General features: G+C 52.3%; 1 protein-coding gene across 3 annotated transcripts in view; it reads right to left on the reverse strand.

The window, feature by feature from the left end:
• ARHGAP39 (Rho GTPase activating protein 39) overlaps positions 1-24,412 on the reverse strand; it is a 423,580-nt gene that overhangs the window by 73,185 nt on the left and 325,983 nt on the right. For 2 of the 3 annotated variants that reach the window (XM_054018890.1, XM_054018892.1), the window contains one exon: positions 20,234-20,326. The exons of the other annotated variant lie outside the window; for it this stretch is intronic. In XM_054018890.1, coding sequence (XP_053874865.1) covers positions 20,234-20,326 — 93 coding nt within the window. The remainder of the gene's footprint in view (positions 1-20,233; positions 20,327-24,412) is intronic. 3 annotated transcript variants of the gene reach the window in all.

Raw genomic sequence — 24,412 nt, forward strand, 5'->3', positions numbered from 1 at the left:
TTAGGGACATGGAACAGCTTCCATATGAGGAGAGATTAGAAAGACAGGGATCTTTCAACTGGCAAAGAGATGATTAAGTGGGGATATGATAGAGGTCTATAAAATCCTGAATGGTGTGGAGACAGTGACTAAGGAAGTGTTATTTACCCCTTCACATAACACAAGAACCAGGAGTCACCCAATGAAATTAAAAGGCAGCAGGTTTAAAACACAATGCACAGTCAACCTGTGGAACTCATTGCCGGGGATGTTGTAAAAAAAAGATCTAGATAAGTTCATGGCGGATAGATCCATTAATGGCTATTAGCCAAGACGGTCAGGGATGCAGCCCCATGCTCTGGGTGTCCCTAGTCTCTGACTGCCAGCAGCTGGGACTGGGCGACAGGGGACGGATCACTCGATAACTGCCCTGTTCTGTTCATTCCCTCTGAAGGGCCTGGCCTTGGCCACTGTCGGAAGACAGGATACCGGGCTAGATGGACTATTGATCTGACCCAACATGGCTGCCCTTATGTTCAATGCAGCCTCATCACTTCAGCACTGGGGGCACATGGAAAAAGCCTCCCTCTCTTGTCGAGTGTCTCTAAGGTGCTGGACTACTGCCTCCCTCCCATTACCGCCACCGTCCCTTCATGCAGCAATTGCCGTTCGTCAGATCTGCCCTGGAAAGGCTGAGAACACAGGAAGCCCCAAGCCCAAGTGCCTCATTGCCAGCTGATCCTCTGGAACTCCGGCATCCCCTTAACTCGCCTCCATTGTAGCCTTCCTTTCCTACTCCCGGCCCCCTTCCCAGCCTTGCCCTGAGCTTTGTCTTACCATTAGAGTCGGTCACTCCCTCACCCCTGGACCTTCCCTGCCACGTACTCACTGCTACAAGCCGGTACGTCCAAACCCTTCCTCACCTGACAGCCGAGGTCCCGTCTCCCACCTGTCGCTCTTCAGCAAGGTTCCGATCAGGGATTCCTCCTCCGCGGCCCCTGCTGGATCTCAGTGAAGCGTTCAATATCACCGATCACCCCATCCTTCTTGAGCAAGGAGCTGGAATCGCCTGCAGTCTCCTTCCCTGGGTGGGATCTTCCCTCTCTGTCCTCTCTCCTGGAGATTTTACACCCCCCTTCGTGGCACTGCTGAGGTGCCGTCCTTGCCTCCCTCTCTTCTCCACAATACTCCTTCCTCCGAGAGGTCTCATTCCTGACTTCAACCATTGCTCTCCTTTCTATGCAGAGCAGAGGCATGTCTGTCACCACTGACAGTCTGGCCCCCGTCTCTCCTCACCTTTGCCCTTGTCTTGACACTTTCAGGTCCTGTCTACAACATAATCTCTACTTTCAGAACGTGATGCCCTTCTGGGGACATTGCTCTCTGCTCTCCTGCTTCTGCTCCTTCCCAACACAGACGTCGACTCTGCTCCTCGCTGCAGAAAACCTCATTCAAACGCCAGCACTTTCTGCTCAGACCTGCTCCAATCCGCACATCTATGGGCTAGGACCTGGCTCTCTACCGTTATGGAATCCAAAATGCCATCCCCAGCTTACACGCACACGCTCAAATGGGAACATGTTCCCCGTGTTCTTCACCAGCAAAGGGGCAGCGTGTTCTCATGGGGGAGGCCAGCTCCTGGGTGCTACTGATAGCTCTGAAAGGGAGCGTGACTTAGTAGCAGAGGTGAAAGTAAGCCGGCATGGCATACCGGCAAGAGCCGGTACACAGCAGACCGTACTGGCAGGGGGCAGCTTCCCCAGGCCAGCGATTTAAAGGGCCCAGGGCTCCTGGCAGCGGCCAGAGCTCCGGGCCCTTTAAATCTCCACCAGAGCCCTGGGGTAGCAGTGGCAGCCGGGAGCCCTGGGACTCGGGCAGTAATTTAAAAGGCCCGGGGCTCCGGCCGCCGCTACCGCAGTGGAGCCCCGGAGTAGGGGCGGCAGCCGGGAGTCTTGGGGCTTGGGCAGTGATTTAAAGGGCCCAGGGCCCACTCAGTGGAAAAGGGCACCTGTGTTTTATTTCCTGCTCTTCTATGTGACCTTGGACATTAACCTTTCCGTACCTTAAGTTCCCCATCTACAAAGTGGGGGAGAGCTATCCCTTACAGGGGGTTATGAGGCAATGCCTGAGATATATGGATAAAATGGGCAGAGTATTATGGTAGTGCTGTCATTCACTGGCTTCCTAGTCCCCTTTAAAGTCCATCCTGGTTTAAAGGTCTCTTGTGATTGGCCCAGTCCTACCTTTTCCACCCTCTGTAAGTCCTCTGCTCACTCACTTCTATCCTAGGCCCCGGACTCCTTTCCCCTCCCGCTGGCCTCTCCCCAGCCCTAACTCCAGCCCAGAGCCCTGGCCTCATTTATCTGCACAGTCTAGTGGAGCAGTAAATGGCAAAGCAAAAGGAATATGGTGCCCCCTCTTCCGCAGCGGTTGGAGAGCTGAGAAGCTCTGCTGCCCCTCTGGATATGCTGTGAAGGGATCATAGAGGAACAGTTGGTATTTCTGAGGCTCCTGCAATCAGTAGCATCCTGCAGGGGAAGTTAAATCATGTGTTACACTGGCAGGGCAGGAGCCCTGTGCACCGGGCCACAGCTCCCAGCTTCAACAACCTAAAACTAACGGGTTCCTCTTCAGAGCTGCCCCATCCTCGGGGCACAGGGTGATTGGGGACGGGCTATAAAAATCTCCACATTTTCAACACTCCTATGGCAATGGGGAGGAGGGATGCTATGAAAATGTGCCCCAGTCTGTTTAAAACAGGTGCTCTGGGTCACCCATTTTACACTGACCATCTGTAGCCAAGTGGGGTGCTTATGCAGCGAGCTCCAACCTGAGACCTTCAGCACCGAAAGCCCACGCCTCCAGCACGCAAGCTGAAGGACTAACTCCCTTAGCTCAGCAGGTTGTTGTAGCCACCAGGGCCAGCCACTAGAGGGAGACATGTCCCATGCATGACAGCAGAGGGCTACACCTTTGTGACACGTGAAGCACATGAAATCTTCCTGGAAGCTGTGAACAGCTAAATGCTGCCCTTCTCTAGCACCATTCAGGGTCTGTTAAAGCATTTCCCCTCTTCTACAGCCGGGGAAACACAGAACGACTGATGGGCTGATTTGTCAGAGGCACTGGACTCCAGCCCCTCCCACTGAGTCCCACTGCCAGGACCTCTGAAAACTACATGCAAGTGGATGCAGATACACAGCCGTCAGTGGCAGAGTCAGGAGCCCTCGAACAAGGGCAGGGAAATGCACCCCTGGGGAGGAGGATGCCATTTGAGGTGACCTGTTGTAGTCTCAGCCTCCGGAATCTGCTGAAGTCAAACCCAGGGGAGGTCTTGCAGCGCGGAACTGACAGGTTGCTCCGGGGAGGAGCGGTGGAAGCATTCCGGAGCCAGCCAGGCTCAAGCACAGTGGCTGTGTTACAGAACGTTAACAACTCCCTGCCTGTGCGCAGCACAGCCGAGCCCGCAATTTACTAGAGGGGAGCAGCAGCCGCCGTGCTGAACCCACCAGCCAGAGCCAAGAGTTAATTGCTGCTCTCAGCCTACGTGCAATCTCAACCCTCAAACACCATTGGGGGTTTATTCCTGGAATAGCTGAGGGTGTGTTTTAAAGGTCTCCGGTAATCAAGTCACATAAGACAAGCTGCAGCAACTCTGTGTATTTAAAAGCAGCACAAAGAACGATATTCCTGGCTTCAGTGCTGTCATCACCAATGCCTTCCACTGGAGGGAACCAGTATTCAGCTGTGTGTCACAGATCCGAGACTGCTAGCAGCTAATGGAGATTCTCTGTTCATTCCACTGGCCAGGACCTTTGCTCATGGAGTAGGACCGAAGTTCTAGTCCCACTGCCACCATGACCCTAGTGTGTAGTCTAGCGGATGCTGTGAAATCCCAGGTGGCCCCAGATGTGTCACAACACCAGCGCACAAGCAGGAGACAAAGTAGGCTTGGGTACAAATCGCAGTGGGGATGTGACAACCCTAGAACCTGGCAGGATGGAGGCTCAGCTTGCAGACAATGCAGAATAAATCATTCTGTTCCACTATGGTCCTCCTAAGGAGAGCGACACCCAGGCTGTGTACCCATCAGCCGCGCCCCACTCCTGCTCTTCCACACAGTGCCCTCCTGACGCTGCAATGAGACCAACTCGGATAGATGGTCTATGTCAAACACAGGTAGCATGTGCCTCACAGCAGAGCCAGCCCTCCCCAGCCTGGGCCTTTCCTCCCGCGTGCCGTTACCACAAGCAGGCGAACGAGAACTGCCTGCGAGCCAGTTCCACTGCAGGCCACAGCACTTCTGCAAAGGGAAGTGACCTCACATCCACAACGACTGCTGTGGGGCTGACTTTGGGCCTCCACGTTTTCTTTGGACTCTGGGAGTATTTTGAGAGCAGACACAGAGCAGGTGTCATTCCAAACAGGCACAAGTTTGGCTGAAGCTACTGTTCATTAGAATCCCGTCCTAAGGAGGAGGCCACAGATGCTTTTCCTGCCAGACTGGCTGTTGGGGTGGGGGACAATTCAATGTCAACCAGAATGTATCGTAAAAGTAGCATCAATTCCTGGCTTATGCCCTGGACAGCTGGGATGCATGGCGCACCGTGCATGCTGCTAGATCAACCTGGCCTTCAAAGCATCCTTCAGGCCCAGCTCAGCAGATTAACCCTCGGAGGGGTGGGCCAGTGCAGAAAGTCAAAGGACTCAGTTGTTCACTCTCTCACTAACTAAAGTACTGATATGGCCCCCACTACTTTAATATCTGAGCACCTCACAATCTCTTGTATTTATCCTCTCCCAGCCTAGAGCCCATTTGAACTCTCAGCCCTGGCTCACCCCAGCCACCCACTGTTCTCAACACTGCCTCACTGGTTTCCCCCACTGCAGTCTGCGTTCCCTCCTTCACTCAGGACAAATGACAATCTCTCTGAACCCCAAGCCCACGATCCTCTGAACCTTATTTGCATCCCTTGACCCTTCCCATCCTCTGCCCAAGAAGGTGCAAACTCAGCAGCTTTCACCCGGTTACCACCAGGAAGGAGTCACAGATTAAAGCTGGAGCCCCAGTGAGCTGGGAGACTTCAGTCCTGGCTCAGTCTGCAGGCCAAGAGCCTGCTCGAGCCCCTTTCTCCCAGGCTGCCATCGCGTGATGCCTGCATGCTTTCTGAGTGCCTGGGGCAGCATGCGGACGACAGACGGGAACCGGCACTGAAGAGATGGGGTTTCATTGGTACATTCTCAGCACACTGCACCTGCCTACCAAGGAGCCCACCTACAGGGGGCAATTGCGATCCCCTCTCACACAAACCCTCTGCTACACTCTGTGTTTTGTACTGCAGTCTACTGGCAGTAGGGACTTCCTCATTGCAAAGAGACATGCTAGCAGTACGTGGCTCCTTGCCCATCCATCTGCATGGCTTAGCCCTGCTAGGTTTCCTGGCTCTGGCGCACATCCGCAAATTCTTCCGCTTCTTGTTAACATCGTCCTACACCGGGGTGGTTTTAATGCCACCGGAGACAAATCCCACCCCCTCAAATTACATACATGACTGTCAGTTGGTGCAAGCCCACACTGTTCAGCGCAGGAACACACTGCTTTAGAGAAGCCAGAGACAGGACAGCTTTTAGCTGATACAGTCCATCTCCCCTGGGGCAGCCTGGCTCCTGGTTCTTTGTCCAAGCTAGTTTTAGACAACCCAGGCAGTCTGTTTGGAGAGAAATTATGGCTAGTGCCCTAAGCACTGGACCCAGGACTTGTGAGACCAGGATTCCAGTCCCTGCTCCCCCACAGCCTCTGTGAGAGTCAGTCTCTCTGTGCCTCAGCACCCCACCTGTGAAATGGGGATAATAGCCCACTTCACAGGAGTGCTGGGAAGAGAAACACCTTCAAAGCTGGGAGGCACTCTGTCCCTGAAGTAGTGGGGGCCAGGAGAGTGCTACAGGGAGATTGGGTATAGCCTACTTCCCGTGCATCAATTCCCTCTGTGGGTCTCACACAACAAAAGGGGAGAGAAAAACAGACTCATAGGACTGGAAAGGAGCTTGTCTCCTGCTTCCTGTGCTGGGATGTTTGATGCTTATGTCCCACGAGGGGATCCGTGTGATGGAATCCAGAGCCTCCCAGCAACACACACAGGGCACTCAGGGGCCAGGACAACCAGAGAGACTCCTGCCAGTTACAAATGGAGAGAGGAGAGCAGCCAACTAGATGGAAATAGTAGAATTATTAATAATAATAAGGCAGAACAGGCACGCAGAGTGTTCAATAAATATTCCTTTGGGGGAAAACAGATGTTAATCTCATCATCTAATGACGCTCTTTCCATTCCATGGGTACGTCTGGAGGATATTAAAGAGCAGCTACCAAAGTTTGCTCTTTTGAAATGAGCAGGCCCAGATAACCAAGAGTTTTAAAAGAGCTGGACCATGAATGTTGATTTCCAGTACATTTTGGAGGGGCCGTTTCAGGAGAGTGGAAGAAAGCTTATGCTGTGCCAATATTTCAAACTGGCAAATGAGAGGACCTGGGTAATTCTAGGCTGACCTCAATCCTGGGCAAGATAATGGAGAGCTGATATGGGACTCAATTAATGAAGAATTAAAGGAGGACAATGTAATTAATGCCAATCAACATGGGTTAATGGCAGAAATATCCTAGCAAACTAACTTGATATCTTTTTGTAATGAGATGACAAGTTTGGTTGATAAAGGTAACAGAGTTGATGTAATATACATAGACTTCTATAAGGCATTTGACTTGGTACCGGAAGACATTTTAACTAAAAAACTAGAACAAGATAAAATTAACATGGTACACACTGAATGAATTCAAAACTGGTCAATTGATAGGTCTCAAAATGGAATTGTAAATGGGGGACCATTGTTGAGTGGGGGTGTTTCCAGTGGGGCCCTGCAGGGATCGGTTCTTGGCCCTCTGCTATTTAACATTTTTATCAATGACCTGGAAGAAAACATGAAATTGTCACTAATCAAGTTTGCAGACGACGCAGAAAGTGGAGGAGAGGTAAATAATGAGGAGGACAGGTCACTGACACGGAGCAATCTGGATCCCTTAGTCAGCTGGGCCCAAGCAAACAATATGTATTTGAATACGGCTAAATGTAAACCTATACTTCCAGGAACGAAGACCATCGGCCATATCTGCAGGACGGGGGACTCTATCCTGGGGAGCAGTGACGCCGAAAAAGATTTGTCAGTCATGGTTAAGGCTCTGATTATGTCACGGAGGTCGCAGAAGTCACGGAATCCGTGACATTGGGGGGCCCCAAGGACCAGCCGCTCTGTAGTGTGAAAAACTGCTGACTGAACGGGCTACTTGGTGTGTACGGAGCAGGCTCACACGAACTGAGCATGCTCAGTAACATCTGCTGAAGCCAACAGGGCAGGACCCCTGCAGCAGCCCAACCTCCGCTGGCCACGAGGGACCCCCCACAACTGCCCGGCCACCGGTGCTGGCGTGGACCCCCGAGCTGCCCGGCCACCGGTGCTGGCGTGGACCCCCGAGCTGCCCAGCCACCGGTGGCAGAGGGACCCTGGAGCTGCTCAGCAGCTGCTGGAAGGGGCCCCCCACAGCTCCCCAATCAGCTGTGGCAGGGGACACCCCCCACCCCAGCTCCTCAAGGCAATGGGGACCCTGCAGCTCCGAGCTGCTGCAGGTGGGGGAGGGGTAGGGTGCTGGACTCTCCTCCCTCCCCATTTTGTCAGGGATGTTTTTAGTAAAAGTCGGGGACAGGTCACGGCTTCCGTGATTTTTTTGTTTCTTGCCTGTGTCCTGTCCCTGACTTTCCCTAAAAATATCCATGACAAAATCAGCTTTAGCCGTGGTGAGTAACCAGCTGGACTTGAGTTCTCAGTGTGACACTGTGGCCAAAAGGGCTAATGTGAGCCTTGGGTGGACAAAAAGGGGAATCTCGAGTAGGAGACTGGCACTCTGAACTTGGCACCGGTGTGAGCGCTGCTGGAATCCTGTGTCCAGTTCTGGTGCCCACAATGCAAGAAGGATGCTGATCATTTGGAGACGGTTCAGAGAAGAGCCACGAGAGTGATGAAAGGATTAGAAAACCTGCCTTATAGTGGAAGACTCAAGGAGCTCAATCTATTTAGCTTCACAAAGGGAAGGTTAAGAGGTGATTTGATCACAGTCTAGGAGTACCTGTATGGGGAACAAACATTGAATAATGGGCTCTTCCGTCTAGCCGAGGAAGATCTAACATGATCCAGTGGTCAGAAGTCAAAGCTGGACAAATTCAGCCGGGAAATAAGGCTCACATTTTTAGCAGTGAAGGGAATTAATCACTGGAACAGTTTTCCAAGGAAGCTCTCTGCATCTAGAACAGGACCAAAGTGCAAGTCTGGGGGCTTCCTCAACAAGAAGATGCAGCCTGCAGAGACTTCAAGTCCCAGCATGCAATGCGCCCCACTGAGCTGTGTGGAAGGGTATTTGCATGCTGGGGATCCACATGTTCTGTAGCCTGCTCCCTCCATATTAAGCATAAGGGTAACTGCAGTTTCTTCCAGTTGACACTGATCAGCCACAGCTTTCGGGGTCCCAGCCCTGCTCTGTGCCTCAGTTTCCCCCCTCTGTAAAATAGGGATAACCTCCTCTCCCATAAGGCTGACTAATGTCCGCTTTGTAGCTATAACAAGCTATAGGAGTGCTTTTTATTTAGTTATAACTTGCTGTGATTGCCAAGCCCTTTGGTGAAGTCACCCTGATCAGAGAGAGCATTTTCTGTTCAGGGTTTTAATATGCTAGTAGGGTGGCTGCATCTTGGCTGACACCAGGGATTGACTCAGGGTCTTCCAGAGCTATAGGCAGAAGTCTCTACAGCCTGAGCTACAGAGCTGGACTCCCTAGCCAAGGGCTGTAACAGACCTACATCTACACAGTGGGGAGACACATCCTACACACACAGACCAATGAGTTACGTTAGCTCATAACATTTCCAAAGGGCGTGCAGAGCTCCTACTAGCTGAGCATTAAGACCCCTGGAAGCCTTCAGAGACCCTCATTCTTGTCCCCAGCCCACCCCAGAGCTGCAGCTAAGCATGGCAAGCTTGGTGAACTTTAACAGAGCTCGGGGGAACGTGAGAGCAATTCTCAGTGCACTCCGCTGGGTGAGCAACAAATCTGCCATGGTGCAGAGAAATCCAACGCTCCCTCCATGGAAAAGAGCTACACCGAGCATACGCCAGGTGCCTTCACGGGCAGAGGGACGCGGAATCCAACTGCGGCCATTTGCAGGTCACGGCTGAAAGGGAGAGCTCGGTTTATGGAAGAACGATTACAACTGCATGGCCTTACAACTAGGGTTACCATTCGTCCGGATTCCCCCAGACATGTCCGGATTTTTGAACTAAAAATAGCATCCGGGGGGAATTTGTTAATGTCCGGACTTCCCCCCTCCCCCCCCATGCAGAGCACGCGCGGCTAACAGGGCAGCCGGATGGTGCCACTTACATGGGGCTCCGACAGCGAGACAGAGTCCCTCCTCCCCCTACAGCAGAGCTCACTCCCTCCCTCCCTCCCTGCAGTCGCCTCCGGCAGTCTGGAGCTCCTCCCCCGCTGCTGCTTAGCGTGCCGGGAGAACGGCTCAGACAGTTCCTGAGCAAGCTCCCAGAGAGACCTTAGGCAAACTGATGGCCAACAACAAGGGAGCCAGGGGGCAGGAGAAGGGGCAGGGAGGTTTTGGAGGGGGCAGTCAAGAGACGGGGGGGGGTCGGGAGTTCGGGGGGGGGCTTTCTGGGGGGTGTGTGGAGAAGGTTTTGGGCAGTCAGGGTATGGGTAGGGGGTAGGGTCCTGGGGGGCAGTTAAGGGAGGGTCTCAGGAGGGGGCAGTCAGGGGACAAGAGGCAGGGAGGCTTAGGTAGGGGGTGGGGTTCTGGAGAGCAGTTAGGAGCAGGGGTCCCAGGAGGGGGCAGTCAGGGGACAAGGAGCAGAGGGGTTTAGATGGGTCGGGAGTTCTGGGGGGGGGCTGTCAGGGGGTGGGGAGTGGTTGGATGGGGCATGGGAGTCCCAGGGGTCTGTCTGGGGGTGGGGGTGTGGATAAGGGTTGGGGCAGTTAGGGTATAGGTAGGGGGTAGGGTCCTAGGTGGCCAGTTAGGATTGGGGGAGGGTCTCAGGAGGGGGCAGTCAGGGGACAAGGAGCGGGGGGGGGGAGGGTTGGGGGTTCTGAGGGGGGTGGGAAGTGGGTGGGGCAGGGGCGGGGCTAGGGCAAGACAGGGGCAGGGCTAGGGCGGGGCTCCTCCCGTCCTCTTTTTTCCTTGCTGAAATATGGTAACCCTATTACAACACCTCATCCAGAGAGATCTCCCAGAGCTCTGCAAGCTGATATGCAAACTCTACACAGGGACTGCTTCACCCTCCACTAAAGTGGAGCCGCCTCCGGGGTGGATTGCAGCAGTTGTGTAACAGTAAGCAGCGACATTCTGCAGGAGTGTCGGAGAGGAAGTGAACAAGACCTGGCCTGATGGAAAGCCCAGGGGAAATTGTAGCTAAGCAGTTGTAACTAGAGTTGAAATGTGGCCAGGACGCCAACACTAACCATGACAAAGGGGCCACGTGATCTCTAATAACCACTGCTTGCATCTCGTCTGAAAGGCACAATGTACAGCACCTCCTCCACCATGACTCCACGCTGGGGCAGTGGTGTAACTCGGAGTGGAGAAAGCGGCACCTTTGCAGGGTTTTCTCTAGGAATCTCCCAGCCAAGTATTGCTCAAGATCTGTCAGGCATTGGGTATGGCAAACAGCTCTCCCTGTTTTGGGCGCAGGTGGGAAATCTGCTGTGCTCCTTGGCAGCCGCATTGGGACCTGCTCAGATATTAATAAGTGCGTCAGTAACAAAATTCCACATCTCCCCCTCCGCAATGCCTAGAACCAACATCACTAAGCAGCCCGACAACCAGAGCTTGCTGGTGGATTTGCAGGGAATGCTGCATGGTCTGTTTCTGGAAAGCGTGTTACTGTACCAACCAGGTATGTAGCCATGGAAACTGCACAATTGCCAAAGCAGTGATGTGCATGCTTGCGATCGATCGCCTCGTTCACGGCTGCCCAAGGGCATGGGGGCTAAGGGCTTGCAGCGGACAGCTTGCTGACCATTCCCACCCTTCCTTAAATAGCGGGGCTGGTGTTTGGGTAACATCGCAGATCAAAGGCCGGACACATCATTAAAGAGATCAGAGGCATCTCCTCCGCTCACTGTGGGAGACAGCACACAGACCACAACATGGGCTGCTGCTGCCCTTGTTCTTCTGTCCTGACTGGCTACATGTGTAGGAAACTCCATGGTAAGAACACACAGGAGAGCCCTGCCTGAGTCCCTTGTCCATGCCCAGCCCCTTGGCCACCAATGCTCTCACTTAAGGAGCCACTGCCCCTCCCATATCCCCAGTGTCCCACTGCATCATTCTGCACACCACCAGCATGGCATCCGCACACCTGGGAATGTATGACACCAGCAAAAGCAATAACACAAATATGTTCTGCCCCTTCCACCTGTGAATTTCAAAACTCTTTACAAACACTAAAAATTCAGCCGCACGATCCTCTCGGAGATGGGTCAGGATCATCATCTCCATGTTACAGATGTGGAAATCGAGGCACAGGGAAGAAAAGCAACTCTCCCAAAGTGGCACAGCAAAGCTGGGACGGAGCTGCGAATGGAAGCCAGGAGGCCGGACTCCCAGCCCTCTGCTCTGCAGCATGTACTGTGATCCTTGCACAAATACAAAGTCAAAGCTCTTGTGTTACATAAACTGCATCAGCTTCCTCCCCACCCACCCACATCTGCACAAAGCCGGGACTCCCACGCACTCCTGCACCCATCATGTCAACTCTAAAAGCAGCATGTGCTGGGGACGCAAGACGTTCTTAAATTTAGAGCCTGTCGCTGTGATATAGCAAGGGCGGAACAATGAGACTCGTTGAAATGCTACATTCAGATTGTGCTTTAAGCACAAGGAAACTAATTACAAACTAGGAGTTTAACGTCTCCCACAGAAAGGGGATGAGGCTGGATCCCACTCACTACACAGCAGCAATGCAAAGCATGGGGTAATTACAGGAGTGCAGAGGGGGACGAAGTACTGAGCTAGCTGGAATGGTCTCAGCTGGTCCTTGCCTTCACGGCCCACCCCAAGCCAGCTCTTGCCTGTGTCTGCTCTTGGCTCCTTCCCTTGTACTCCCCACTGAGCACTCTACATCCTGTTCACAACACACAGCCACTTACTGTTTGGTGTCCCCCTCCTGACACATTGCTCCCTTGTACTTGGAATTCCCACCCCGATCCGGCCCAACATCACCAAACTCTCCCCTCCAACCACACACAAACCCGCCCCACTCTTCAGTTCTTCACTGAAAACTCTCACAGAAGCATACTCTCCAGTAACCTTCTGTATCTTCTCCCTTTCACTCCTCCATTCCATGTCATCACAGTCCCCCAGGGCTCCATCCATGTTCCCCTGCTCTTACCATCTAAATCCCTTGCTGCGGGGTCTAATTCAGTGCCATGAGCCCAGCTATTCCCTCTATGTTGATGACTCTCCAGCCTTGACCTTTCCTCACCCATCCGGTTGCACTCACTCTCAGAAACAGCCTCCTGGATGTCTTGAAACCACATAAAGCTCAGTGTGTTTAAAACTGAGCTGATCTTCCCACCAACCTTCTCTCTGCATCTCTACATCCCTGTTGAGGACTCCACCATCCTCACCAGACACCCAGGATGTCAACTTTGGGTTCATTTTCCCTTCTTTCCTGTCTGCCCCCACAACCTGTGCCTCCTGTTTCTTCCTCCCCTATTTCATCTCCAAGGTATGTCCTTTCATCTCCATCCTGACTGCTAAACCTTGGTCCATACCTTAAACATCTCCTGCATTTCTCCCACCGGCCACAATGTTCTCTTCTTCTTCTCTTTGTCGTCCCAAAACTCCAGTGATAAAATTACCTCTCTTTCCTATTGTGCCAACCACATCACGACCTCACTCCTGGCCTACAGTCCCCTTGTTATTCTAGTCCTTGCCTCCAAGCACGGCTTCGCTGATGCTCCCCAATCCTGTTCCACAGCCCCCCAGCCATCTCAGGATGGGGTTCCAATTGGTTGGATGGGGAAGAGGGGGGAAGGATGGGGGGAAAATGTTTCGCGGACCTGTCAGAAGTTGCTGCGGCCAACCTTGTTGGGAGAGGGGAAGAACAGACATGGATTGGGGGCAATACTGTATCTTACCATCTGCCTCCCTCTCATCTCCTCTTGGGCAGTGGAGTAGCCCATCAGAGGAGACAGGGGAGTTTACTGCTTAGGGGAAGGGTCTGGGTGCCAGCACTGAGGATGTTTTCAAGGCTCCTTAGATTTACTAAGGCTGGGTTTATCCAAGGGGCCTCAGGCTGTGGGAGTGGCTTGCACAACTGAGCTTCCCCATGTACAAGATCAGAGTTCAACCAACAGCGGGGACTCAAACGTGTCCTGTGAGCGCAAAGACCTGAGAATGCCCGAAATGAGAAAAGAACGTCACAGGAACACAGGACTGGAAAGGACACCCTGGGTCATTACATCCAGTCCCCTGCTATTTCAGGCAATCCCAACATACAACCCCAGGCATAAACTGAATAAGAGCAACTTAAACCTAGTTTGGGTGTTTGCCGCCTCTCCTCTTGCACAATTAAGGGCTGCAAAAACACCTACTCTGTCCAGTTCTCCAAGGATCCCTTATACACTGGTCCACTCACCACTGTAACACCCTCTGGCATCATAGCCTGGTGTTGCAGGCATTCTTGTCCCCAATGCCACCTTATGACCATTTCTTTGGCCCTGTGATGGCTGTCAGACTTCTTCCGAGGCCCAGCCCACTGGCCAGGTCGCCTTTTAAGTTCAGTCCCCTTCCAGGGTATCGAAAGTCCAACTGCAAACCCAAATAAGCCTCTGAATCAATTCTTCTTCTGCCCCCTTGGGCTAGGCTGAAGTTCCCTGCTCTTTGCCCCCACTCCCAGGCCCTGCAGAGCTCTTCTTTGCACCTTTGGCAGGGTTTTTCCCCGAGAGGCCCTTCTTCCCAGCAGATTTCCCCATTGCCTCCCCTCCCTGGGCTCTCTGGCTGCTTCTCCCCGGCCCTACGTCTGGACCCTAATCTGCTCTAGTAGGCCCCCTTCAGCAGGCTCTTCTAAGCGCCTCTTCCCAACTGAGCCTCCTCTCTGGCCCTTCTGCAGCCAGGCTCACCAGTGCTAATTAAGCCACCAGATCGGGATCTGCTGGGGGACAACTGCTACTGACAGGCAAGGCTGAGCCTGACTCCACTTAAGGGGCCAGTGACAGACCTCCAGCAAAAACAGGGTATTTCAAAGATAAAGACCAAACAGGAGAAACCCTTTCAGGCTGCTTTTCCAGACAACGTAAAGAAACAAAACGGGCCAGCATGTGTCTGTGAAGAGCTCCGATGCTATACGGTGCTACGGACGTGCTAAGCAGCCCTACCGTTACAGGAGCAAACAGAACAAAGGGGATTCGATTCTCTCTAGGGCCTAAACTGCTCCGATGGAAACCTGAGTGTTCTGCAAGAGTCTGGCCGTTTAACCAGTTCAACTGTAATCAATGCACCTGGCACAGGGGAAACATGATCAGCCCTTTTGCCAAACCGTCTTCCAGCTGGGAGCTAAAAATAGCCGGGAAGAACAGGTTGGATTTGTGCTTCCCACTACAGCACTACGGGGGAGAAAGGTGCTGAATGCAGAATGGAATTTTAGCCCAGAAATATCAAATATGAGAAAGAGAAAAGTGAGGTACGTAGCCTATTTTTTGCCAGGAGTATTCGGCCAAAAACCAGACAGGGGCCCAGTCGTTACATTTTTTTAAGCTTGTGAAATACTTGTACAAAAGACAAAATTTCACTTAAAAAGAGTGAGCTAGTGTCACTGCCCCCAGCTTCTCACTCTACCGCAAGACGGGCACACTTCTCGGAGTGCAGGATTTTTTCAGTGACTTGTGTCCGACTTAGTTTACAATGACACACTTAACAAGTGTCCTTAACATTCACTTCGAGCAAAACAGCTGCTTGGGGAGAGTGTCTATGCTCATTCGACTTTTCCCTTCCCTCCAAACACCACCCATCGTTCAGTAGATCCTGCCTGGGCTAGCACCACATCTGGTAGCACATTTTGTAGTTATATAGAACCTCAAACGTTTTGATTCATCAAATGAAAAACCAGAACACTTCAGCTGACCTAGGACATCACAAGAAAAACTGAGACAGTCCCAGAAGAAGATCCCATGACCGTACTGATCCTGCCAACACTTGGGTACTTTACTCCCTAAGCAGCTCTGTTGAAGTCCATGGGGCAACTCACATGGCCCATGTCTTCCAAGAACAGGCAAGGTTTAAGGTATTGCTTATTCTATGAACCCTCGACAAGAGGACTGGACCTGTGTAAGATGCAGATACTCTCTTCTGGATGCTCCCGTGTGGTTAAAAATTCCCTGATTCAGCAGAGCACTTAAGCACATGCTTAACTTTACGCACACATTGAAGTGCCACATTGAAACAAAGCCTTATAACAAAGAGCCAGGAGTCAGATGAGCTGGATTCTATTCCATCCTTTGCAACTGATTCACTGGGTGACTTTGAATCAGTTACTTCCCTCCTCTGTACCTCAGTTTACGTATCTGTAAATTGGGGATACTAACACTTCCCTACCTCGGGGGGGGGGCGGGTTACAAGGCGAATTTATTAATGTGTGTGAGGTGCTTAGCTACAACGGTGATGAGTGCCTTCGAGGTGTCAATCAGCAAGCAAGACAAATGTGAACGTGGAGAGGTGCGGTACGAGTGCACCCACAGTGCATGAAGTTCTACAGCACAGCATGAAACTGTCCTCAGTGGAAATGTGGCTGGTGGAGCTAGATCCCAACATGCAGTGCTCCTCCTTTATCCAAGCAGGCTGGCTGTATTTAAGCCCCACAAGGTTTAGTTACGACTTAAGTCAGGGCTGAAGTGGGACTTAAGTGGTGTATCTAGGGGTCCCCGAGCTGGTACACTTCACCAGGGTGAATTTCACTTTGCATGCTGGTAACAGGTGGCTGCATCTCCCAGACACAAATGTCTCCTGCAGAACAAAGGCCCATCTCGTTTGGGGAATTATGTCCCATTTTTAAATGTCACCATTGTCAGTTCCAGCTAAGTTATTTGAGCCACAGGATGGACAGGACAAAAGTTACTGTGCAATAATTCACGTGAACTGAAGGTGACGTGTCAGGCACAAAGCTAAAGGCTGAGCTCCACTATTGCATGAATTATTACATGATAACTCATTCCCCTGCAGCCTCCTAAGGGGATCAGCATGGGCTAGTGATAAAAGCTCAGGATGTGTGGGTTCCACTCCTCGCTCTGCTGTAGGCTTGCCATCACTTAACCTCTCAGTGCTCCAATTTCCCCTTAAAATAAATAAATTAATAAATGGAGATATCCTATCTCCTAGAACTGGAAGGGACCTTGAAAGGTCATTGAGTCCAGCCCCCTGCCTTCACTAGCAGGACCAAGTACTGATTTTGCCCCAGATCCCTAAGCGGCCCCCTCAAGGATTGAACTCACAACCCTGGGTTTAGCAGGCCAATGGCAAACCACTGAGCTATCCCTCCCCCCCTTCTGTACAACGGAGCTTTGCCATCTCACGTGGGTACTGTGAGGGTTGGGTCATGTAGGGGAAGTGCTCCAAGATTAGTTAGGTTAGTCTTTAGCTGGAGTTGTGTGTCCAGTTTTGGTCACTGCCGTATAGAAAGGATGTAGAGAAACTGGAAAGGATCCAGAGGTGAGCGACAAAGACGATCAAAGGGCTGGAACACAAGCCAGATGAGCAAAGGCTGAAGGAACTCGGTATGTTTAGTTTGGAAGAGCGGAGATTAAGGGGGGACAAATACTTGAAAGGACGCCATAAAAACGATGGAGAAAAGTTGTTCTCTCTTGCCCCGGAGGGCAGGACAAGAGGCCCTGGGTTCAAACTACAGCATGGCAGATTTAGATGAAATATTAGGAAAAACTTCCTGACGGTAAGAACAGTAGGACAGCAGAACAGACGCCTAGGGTGGTCGTGGAAGCTCCTTCACTGGAGGTTTTCAAAAGGAGCCTGGAGAGCCATCTGTTTGGGACGACACAACAAATCCTGCTTCTTGGCAGGGGATTAGACTAGATGACCCTTGTGGTACTTCTAGCCCTGTGGGTCTGTGATTCTAAGACCCCCTGAAAGATGCTAGAGAAGGGAGATGTGTTAAAAGTGTGGAGGTTGATAATATCTTTTTAAAAATCCCGTTTCTGTACGCTGTCACCATGGGAAAGGAGCTCATGGCAGCAGGAGAGCACCCAACAATACAGGACAGACCTGACCAGCCTGAATAGCGCTGAGTTATTTTTTGCCTTGTCTCCCGCCATGTTACAGAGATAGGCTAGATGGGGAGGGGACGAGCGGGCACTTTGGGATAAAGCACCTCATCCTGGCAAAAAACCCAACCCAGACATCTGTTCCTACCAGACATACGGTGTGTGTTGCACTATGTGTGCATGTGTGTGTGTAACATAGGAGTTGTCACACCAGATCAGGCCAGTGGTCCATCTAGTCCAATATCCCAGTATCAAATGCTGCAAAGACTATGATATGTATTCCAGTGTTCAGGTCACATCCTTGGTCACTGGGAGCTCCTCAGATCAGAGCACTGAGCCGAGATAGTGAGGACATGACTATCAGTGTGAGTTGGCCACGTCTGCATTGCATGGGGATCCACACAGGGCCCATTGTAAAGCATGGGATGGATTGTCTGGAGACAGCTACCGCTACGGCTGTTCCGAAGTCCCTCTCAGGAATCGGAGGGGATGCCCACAGAACATTACAGCATGATACAACCCGCCATCCTCCATGCCCAGTACAATCTCCCTGATTCTTAAGGCACCTACACTATCCTTCTTCAATCCCTCCCATAAGCCCTGCCTCTGCCATGAGGCCTTTAAGAAATCAGGCAGTTAAAGCCAGCTTGAGGGGCAGATGGGGATAGCCAGCCTGCACTTCATCTTCTTATAAGATAAAAAATCAAACATCTACACCTGTTTGACTGGAAGCATTTCCGCCCACAGCCTCAGCACATCATGTTTCTTTGCCCCAGACGTCAGCCCGAAGCCACGTCTTCATATGTGTTGTACAGCACCTACAAGGGACCCAATCCTGAGTCAGACCTCTGGGCGCCACGGTAATATAACTATGACTAAGAACGGTGGCACTGCATGGGAAGTCAGACGTTCTACAATGCAGCTATTTTAGTATTGCATATCACACACACACGGCCACGTTTTTACCACCCCTTGGAATGCTCTGGGGCAGAGGTGTAAGAACTCTGGATATTCAGTGTGCTCATGGCTTATCGGTCTTACTGCTCAGTGCACTCACTTGGTTCCTTTTCAAAGTGGTGCTGGGGAAGCGGTGACGAAATTTAAACTAGCCTTTGGTTTTCAGACCCCAGTGACTGCCAACGCCTTGCACGCACTGAGCTGGGTTAACACTGAGCTGAAGGGCCATCCTTCAGTCTGACTGCTGACCTTTGGCCAATGGCTGGGTGCTGGAATTTTACACAACAGAGCATTTTCCTAGCACGGCAGGTCCCCCATTGGTTTCTAATGGCTCCATACATGTGCAGGGCAGTGAAGAACACGTCCTGCTGCTGCACAAGAGTTACCGTTTGCTCACAATTGGTTAAGGCAGCCCAGACAATGGGTCCGGTTGTGGCAGGACTTTGTCAAAGGTTCAAAGCGTGCCATGCTGGGAAAGGCTCAGAGGCCCATGAGATGAACCACACCCACTCAGAAGCCCCATCACCAAATGACCCCAGCCCCCCACTGTGAAGATTGCCCTGTCTGTAACACCTGTGGCAAGATGCAGGATGTTGTGTTGGTGCAGGCACTGGTGTCTCCCATGCAGCTAGCCTGTCTCCGGCATTCCTGCCGGCCTGCTGGAGAGATGGGCCGGGGCGTGGCAGTTAGCCCTACACAGAAGGGGAAGATCAGAACTCAAGAGGGCGGGTTCTCTGGGTTGGAAAGGAGTATGGCTGGTAGTGATGCTCCCCCTCTGACCTGCTCTTGTCGTTAAAGCAAGACAGACAGGGGCTGTCTTTAGATTCCACTGGAGTGAAATGTTATAATGAAATAGCTAGTTAGCTCTCTCTCTCCCTCACGCTCCCGCCCCCCCTTTACTGCTTCATCAGCTGCACACGCTGGCTCAGAGGATATTTGATAGAGATCATTTATCTGTCCCAAACACTTACCTTTTTAACACCCATTTCTCAGCATTAAAACATCAGGTAGGTTCCCCCTTTTAAAAAAACCTCTCCATGTCTTGTCAGGCCACAGAGAGCGCGCAGCACTTTCCTGGTGCCTCCCTTCCCCCATCCCTCCATGCAGGTTTGCAGTATAAAAGCCGACCAACCCTAGATCAGGTTAATCTATCAGCAAACGAGGAAATCGAAGTCATTTCTTTAACGGGCTCTGGTTAATTACACTCCCACCCCCCTCTACTAATTGGTACATTACAATAAATAACTAAACCTATTCAAACAGGTGCAAGGTAAAGATCCAAGCAACATCATAGCTGTAAAAATCTGCAGGCAATTTACCACTGCACAGCCTGCTCGGTGACTCAGCTCCCAGGCGGATGATGAAAAGCCAGCTGAGCCCACACTGGGGACTCATTAATGCTGCTGCTGATTCACGGTGTTTCATCCCCTTCCCATTCACTGCATCCATCGCAGCCACCATTGCTTCTGCAGGCACCTTTGGTTACCAGGGCATTTCCCACCCCTGCCAACCCTGCCCAAATGCTGTAAATGCTACTGAGCGAAGCACAGGCCCTGTCTGCACTAGGGATGGACAGGGGTTGATGCTGGATGTCAGACAGGACTCCCCACAGTAGAGCCAAACTGGGCTCGACACCAGGGCAGAGAGCAGCTCCATGGCCAGTCACGCTCTCCAAAGGCACCTCGATCCTCATTTGGCCCCCATCCACACCAGTGTCCAAGTCACAGTAGAGGCAGGCCCCGGGAGCCTCACAAACACGTCTCATCCCTAGCGCAGGCACAGCCCAAATGAACAGTTAAGAGGATGGACAGAACCAAAGTGGAGGTGGAGGGGAGGGTAAGAGGCTGAAAAAAAAAGCAGGTTTGCTACTATGTCTAAGACAGAAAGGCGCTAAATGAACGGTGACATGGACCCTACCATCATGCTCTTCGATATAGGGCTTGGGTTTCTTTCTCAATTTGGATTTCTTCTTACTGTTCCTTTCCAGGAGCTCTTTAATGTGCTGAGTCACTGAGAAACAAACAAACCGATGAGGACAACAGAATGGAACACAAAAAAGAAAATGGCTCAGTGCGCAGAGAGCCCCGTTTTCAAAGCCAGCAGCACGGGGAGGCACTCTCGGAAGAGCCTGCCCTTTGTTTGGGTCTCTTTGGAACGGGGAGGGCAGACGGACACATCAGCGAACTGTCTTGTCAGTTTTCGGTAATGTCCAGCAGAGTCACATTAAGCCCCTCCACTGTGCCAGGCTGTGAGCAGAATCCAGGCCTAGGACCAACATTTTCTAACTTGAGTGTCTGACGTCAGGCAGCTCACTATATATGGGCTGATTTATAATCACTTCTCTGTAGTGTCTAACTTCAGACCCTCGAGTTTGAACATTTCGGTCCGTCTGTCTTGCTCAGGTAGTTATGTTCTGCTGGCCTCAGTTCCCCCTGCTGTCTCACTCCCTGCCTCAAACTGTCATGCTGCGTTTGTTGGGTGTGTGGTTAAACAGCTGCTGCACTTGGTCCAGACGCAGAGCTGGAACCCAGCAGCTCCAGGACCTATTCCCAGCCCTTCCACTGGATCACAGTGTGATTCTGGGCAAGTCCCTTCACCTCTAGGGTTACCATATTTCCACAATCAAAAAAGAGGACACTGGGGGGGGGAAGCCCTGCCCTAGCCCCACCCCGCCCCATCCACTCCCTCCCACTTCCCACCCCCTGACTGACCCCCTCAGAACCTCAACCGCCCCTGCTTCTTGTCCCCTGACTGCCCTGACCCTTATCTACTCGCATGGGTGGCAGGGTTGTAGAAATGTTGGTGGTGCCCAGAAACCGCCCCCCCACCTGCCTAAGGCTCTGGGAGGGGGGTTGGGTGGGGGGAGGAGGTCTGGGGTGCAGGTCCTGGGATGGGGATTAGGGTGCAGGAGGGGTGCAGGCTCTGGGATAGAGTTTGGGTGCTGGGTGCAGGCTCCGGGCTGGGGCAGGGGGTGGGTGTGCAGGAGGGCGTGAGGGGTGCAGGCTCTGGGATGGAGTTTAGGGGTGGGAGGCAGTGCAAAGGGAGGGGGTGCAGGCTTTGGGAGGGAGTTTGAGGGCAGGAGGGGGTGTGTGGGAAGGGGGGAGGGGGTTTGGGAGGGAGTTTGGGGATAGGAGGGGATGCAGGGGTGAGGGCTGTGGGTCTGAGGATGAGGGGTTCATGATGCAGGAGGGGGCTCAGGGCTGGGACAGAGGATTAGGGTGAGGGGGGATGAGGGCTGGGGCTGGGGCTGAGGGGTTCATGATGCAGGAGGGGGCTCAGGGCTGGGACAGAGGATTAGGGTGCGGGGGGATGAGGGCTGGGGATGAGGGGTTTGGGGCGTTGGAGAGGCTCGGGGCTAGGGTGGAAGGGCAAGGTAAGGGCAGCCTGTCTTCCCATTAGAGGATGGGGGATGCTAGGATCCGGGGGCAGCAGACAGCAGTTGCTGTCGGCTCTGGCAGTACAAGCAGGCAAGGGAGAGGCAGGCAGGGAGAGGGAGTCCACGGGGGGGATGGACGGATGCGCGGAGGGAGAGTGGCAGGTGGAGGCCGGGGACCCATCCAACACTCCCCCGCTCCCTGACTGCCCCCCCGGACTTCCCTTACCATTCTGGCTCCACGTGTAGGCAAAATATGCTGCTCGGTGGGTCGATTTGTGTGTTACACAGAGCTGCAGATAGAGGGAGGGGAGAGCAGGGGAGGGCTCTGGCTGCTGGATGCCAATGGGAGCGGCTCAATCAGCCCAGCCGCCCAATCAGCAGCCGCACTCTGCATGGAAGGGAGGGAGGGAGGCGAGGGAGAAAAAACCCTCGGACATTTTAACCTTGTTACCAGTTCCTCCCGGACGGCTATTTAGAGACGCAAAAGCCGGACATGTCCGGGGAAATACGGACGGATGGTAACCCTATTCACCTCTCTGACACCATCTGCCACTAAAACCCTAACCTTCTCCTGCACTCAGTGCACAAATGCTGCTTCTTACAATCTTATATTTATGGAGAGCTTGATATCAAGTCTCTCAGGTTCCTTCAGAATAGGAAGGAATTGCTGAACTGCAGCGCTCTCTGGGGTGGAAAGCAGCAGCCACTCCTCACTAACACCGCCTCACAATAAGTTTTCAAAAGTTTAAGAAAAGATTATCTCCTCCTATTGAAACTGCAGGGGAACCGAGGCTGGAAGAACGTAACCCACCCAATCTGGGATTTGGTCAGGACACCAGGGTTGAGACCCCCGCCCGTGCAGAAAAGTTCCATGGGCTCTTCAGCGACCAGAAAGGGACAGGACCTTGGTTTAACATTGCATCAGAGAGATCTAATGCCAGCGGATTTGAAAACTTGGCTCCTGTTAACATAAAATGACATGGGAAAAAAATAAAGGAACCGTAATAAAACAATAATAAGATGTTGGTCCTGGGACCAGCCTTTTCCTCCTGGGATCAGAAGGAAAACAGAGGTTGATGTTAGACACTGGCTTTCGTAAGTGGGACAGGCAGTGCCACAATCCAGCATTGACCAAGACAACTTAATGAAATGAGCTTCATTTGCCTATTACAGGTCAGCCTAGGAAGAGTGAGAGTGTGTGCGTGTGCGTGTGTGTGCATGTATTTTGATGTATATAAAAGTTACAATTTTAAAGTGGAGAACAGCCTCAGAGACCCACACATGAACATCTGGTGGCCGACTCTGACTTCTGTTGTACTGTGCACTTACCAATATATAGTGTTAGGACTATGCACGGCACACTTAATAGCGTGGAGATTCACCATGAGAGATGCATTCCTGTGTGTGCCACGAGGCCTTTAAATACTCCGCCCACAACGTGCCCAGGAGCATAGATCTACCAAGCCCACGCCAACCCTAGCCTTCATGCATCCAGGGGAATATGGCAGCCCACCCCTGCTGCCACATGTCTGGGCCTGACCTTATTACACAGGTTAAAAGTGTCCACGTTGCACTGGGGGGTTTATCATCCCTTGCGCTATGGCTGCAAACAGCCTGTAGGGCCTGAGAGCAAGCTGGGTTCGTTTTGACTCATGCATCATCCGTGGTAAGGCTGCTCTGAGCTACACCTGCATAACCCCATTGTCTCCAAACTCCATTTGCTACATGTGACCAATCCCATTGGCGTTCCTCAGGGATGGACGGTCCAATGCACAGTTGATTTCTGTAGCTAGCAATTCTCCTGGTGGCGCATGAGCTGGGATAGACTCCCGTCTCCCTCTCAGAGCTGGGCTGGCTCTGTGGAGAGCAGTGGACATGGATTTGTGTCCCTGAAGTCAGCTGATGGAGCTCTCAGTACAGCAAGGGGAGCGGTCTATGCTTGGGAGGCTATTTTTACTTTCCTGAGGCTATTTGCACTCCATCCCCACCAACACGTCCTGCTCAGAGCAGAGTGGGGGCAGGAGCACAAGAACTACACCCCAGCAGAGCCCAGTGACACAACCCTCACAAGGACAAGAGACTCTTTGAAAATCACTGGGGCTAGCCAGTCTCTGTGCCAGAGACCGTGACTCAGGACTCTTGATCACCAGGCTGGGATTGTTGCTCAAGTTGGGTGCAGGGGAAGGGGCATTGCGAGAGGCAGCTTCATCTAATGCTGTGAGCACAGAGCAGGGAGGCAGGAACTCCTGTGTTCCACTCGGGCTCTGATGCCAATTCCCTCTGGCTTTGGCCAAGTCCCTTCCTCTCTCTGAGCCTCAGTTTCCCCATCTGAAAAATGGGGATAATGATACTGACCAGCTACCAAAGGGCTTGCGAGAGTAACTCTTTGCGAAGGGCTTTGAACAGCATTGACAAATCAGAGAACAAGGAAAGCAATCAGGGGGCTGGAGGGACTGATTCATGAGGAGAGATTAAAAGAGTTAACTCCACAGTGCGGCTAAGCAACAGTAATACACCAGAAGGAGGGGTCATAGTGAGGAGTAATGGAAGCAAACAGAGAAAGGTCTCCTAAGGCAAGGGCTGGAGAACCCCCTAGCCTAGCCCATGGGGGAGCACTCCCCGTACCGGCAGGGGAATGGACATGACGTGATGGGAAGAGGCCTACTGCTCAGTGAAGGTGGAAAGTGCTATGTACCTGCCGAACAGCTTCCAGCAGAGGA

The sequence above is a fragment of the Malaclemys terrapin genome, chromosome 2 (genome assembly GCF_027887155.1).
Source record: "Malaclemys terrapin pileata isolate rMalTer1 chromosome 2, rMalTer1.hap1, whole genome shotgun sequence".
In the NCBI taxonomy this organism is placed as follows: domain Eukaryota; kingdom Metazoa; phylum Chordata; order Testudines; family Emydidae; genus Malaclemys; species Malaclemys terrapin.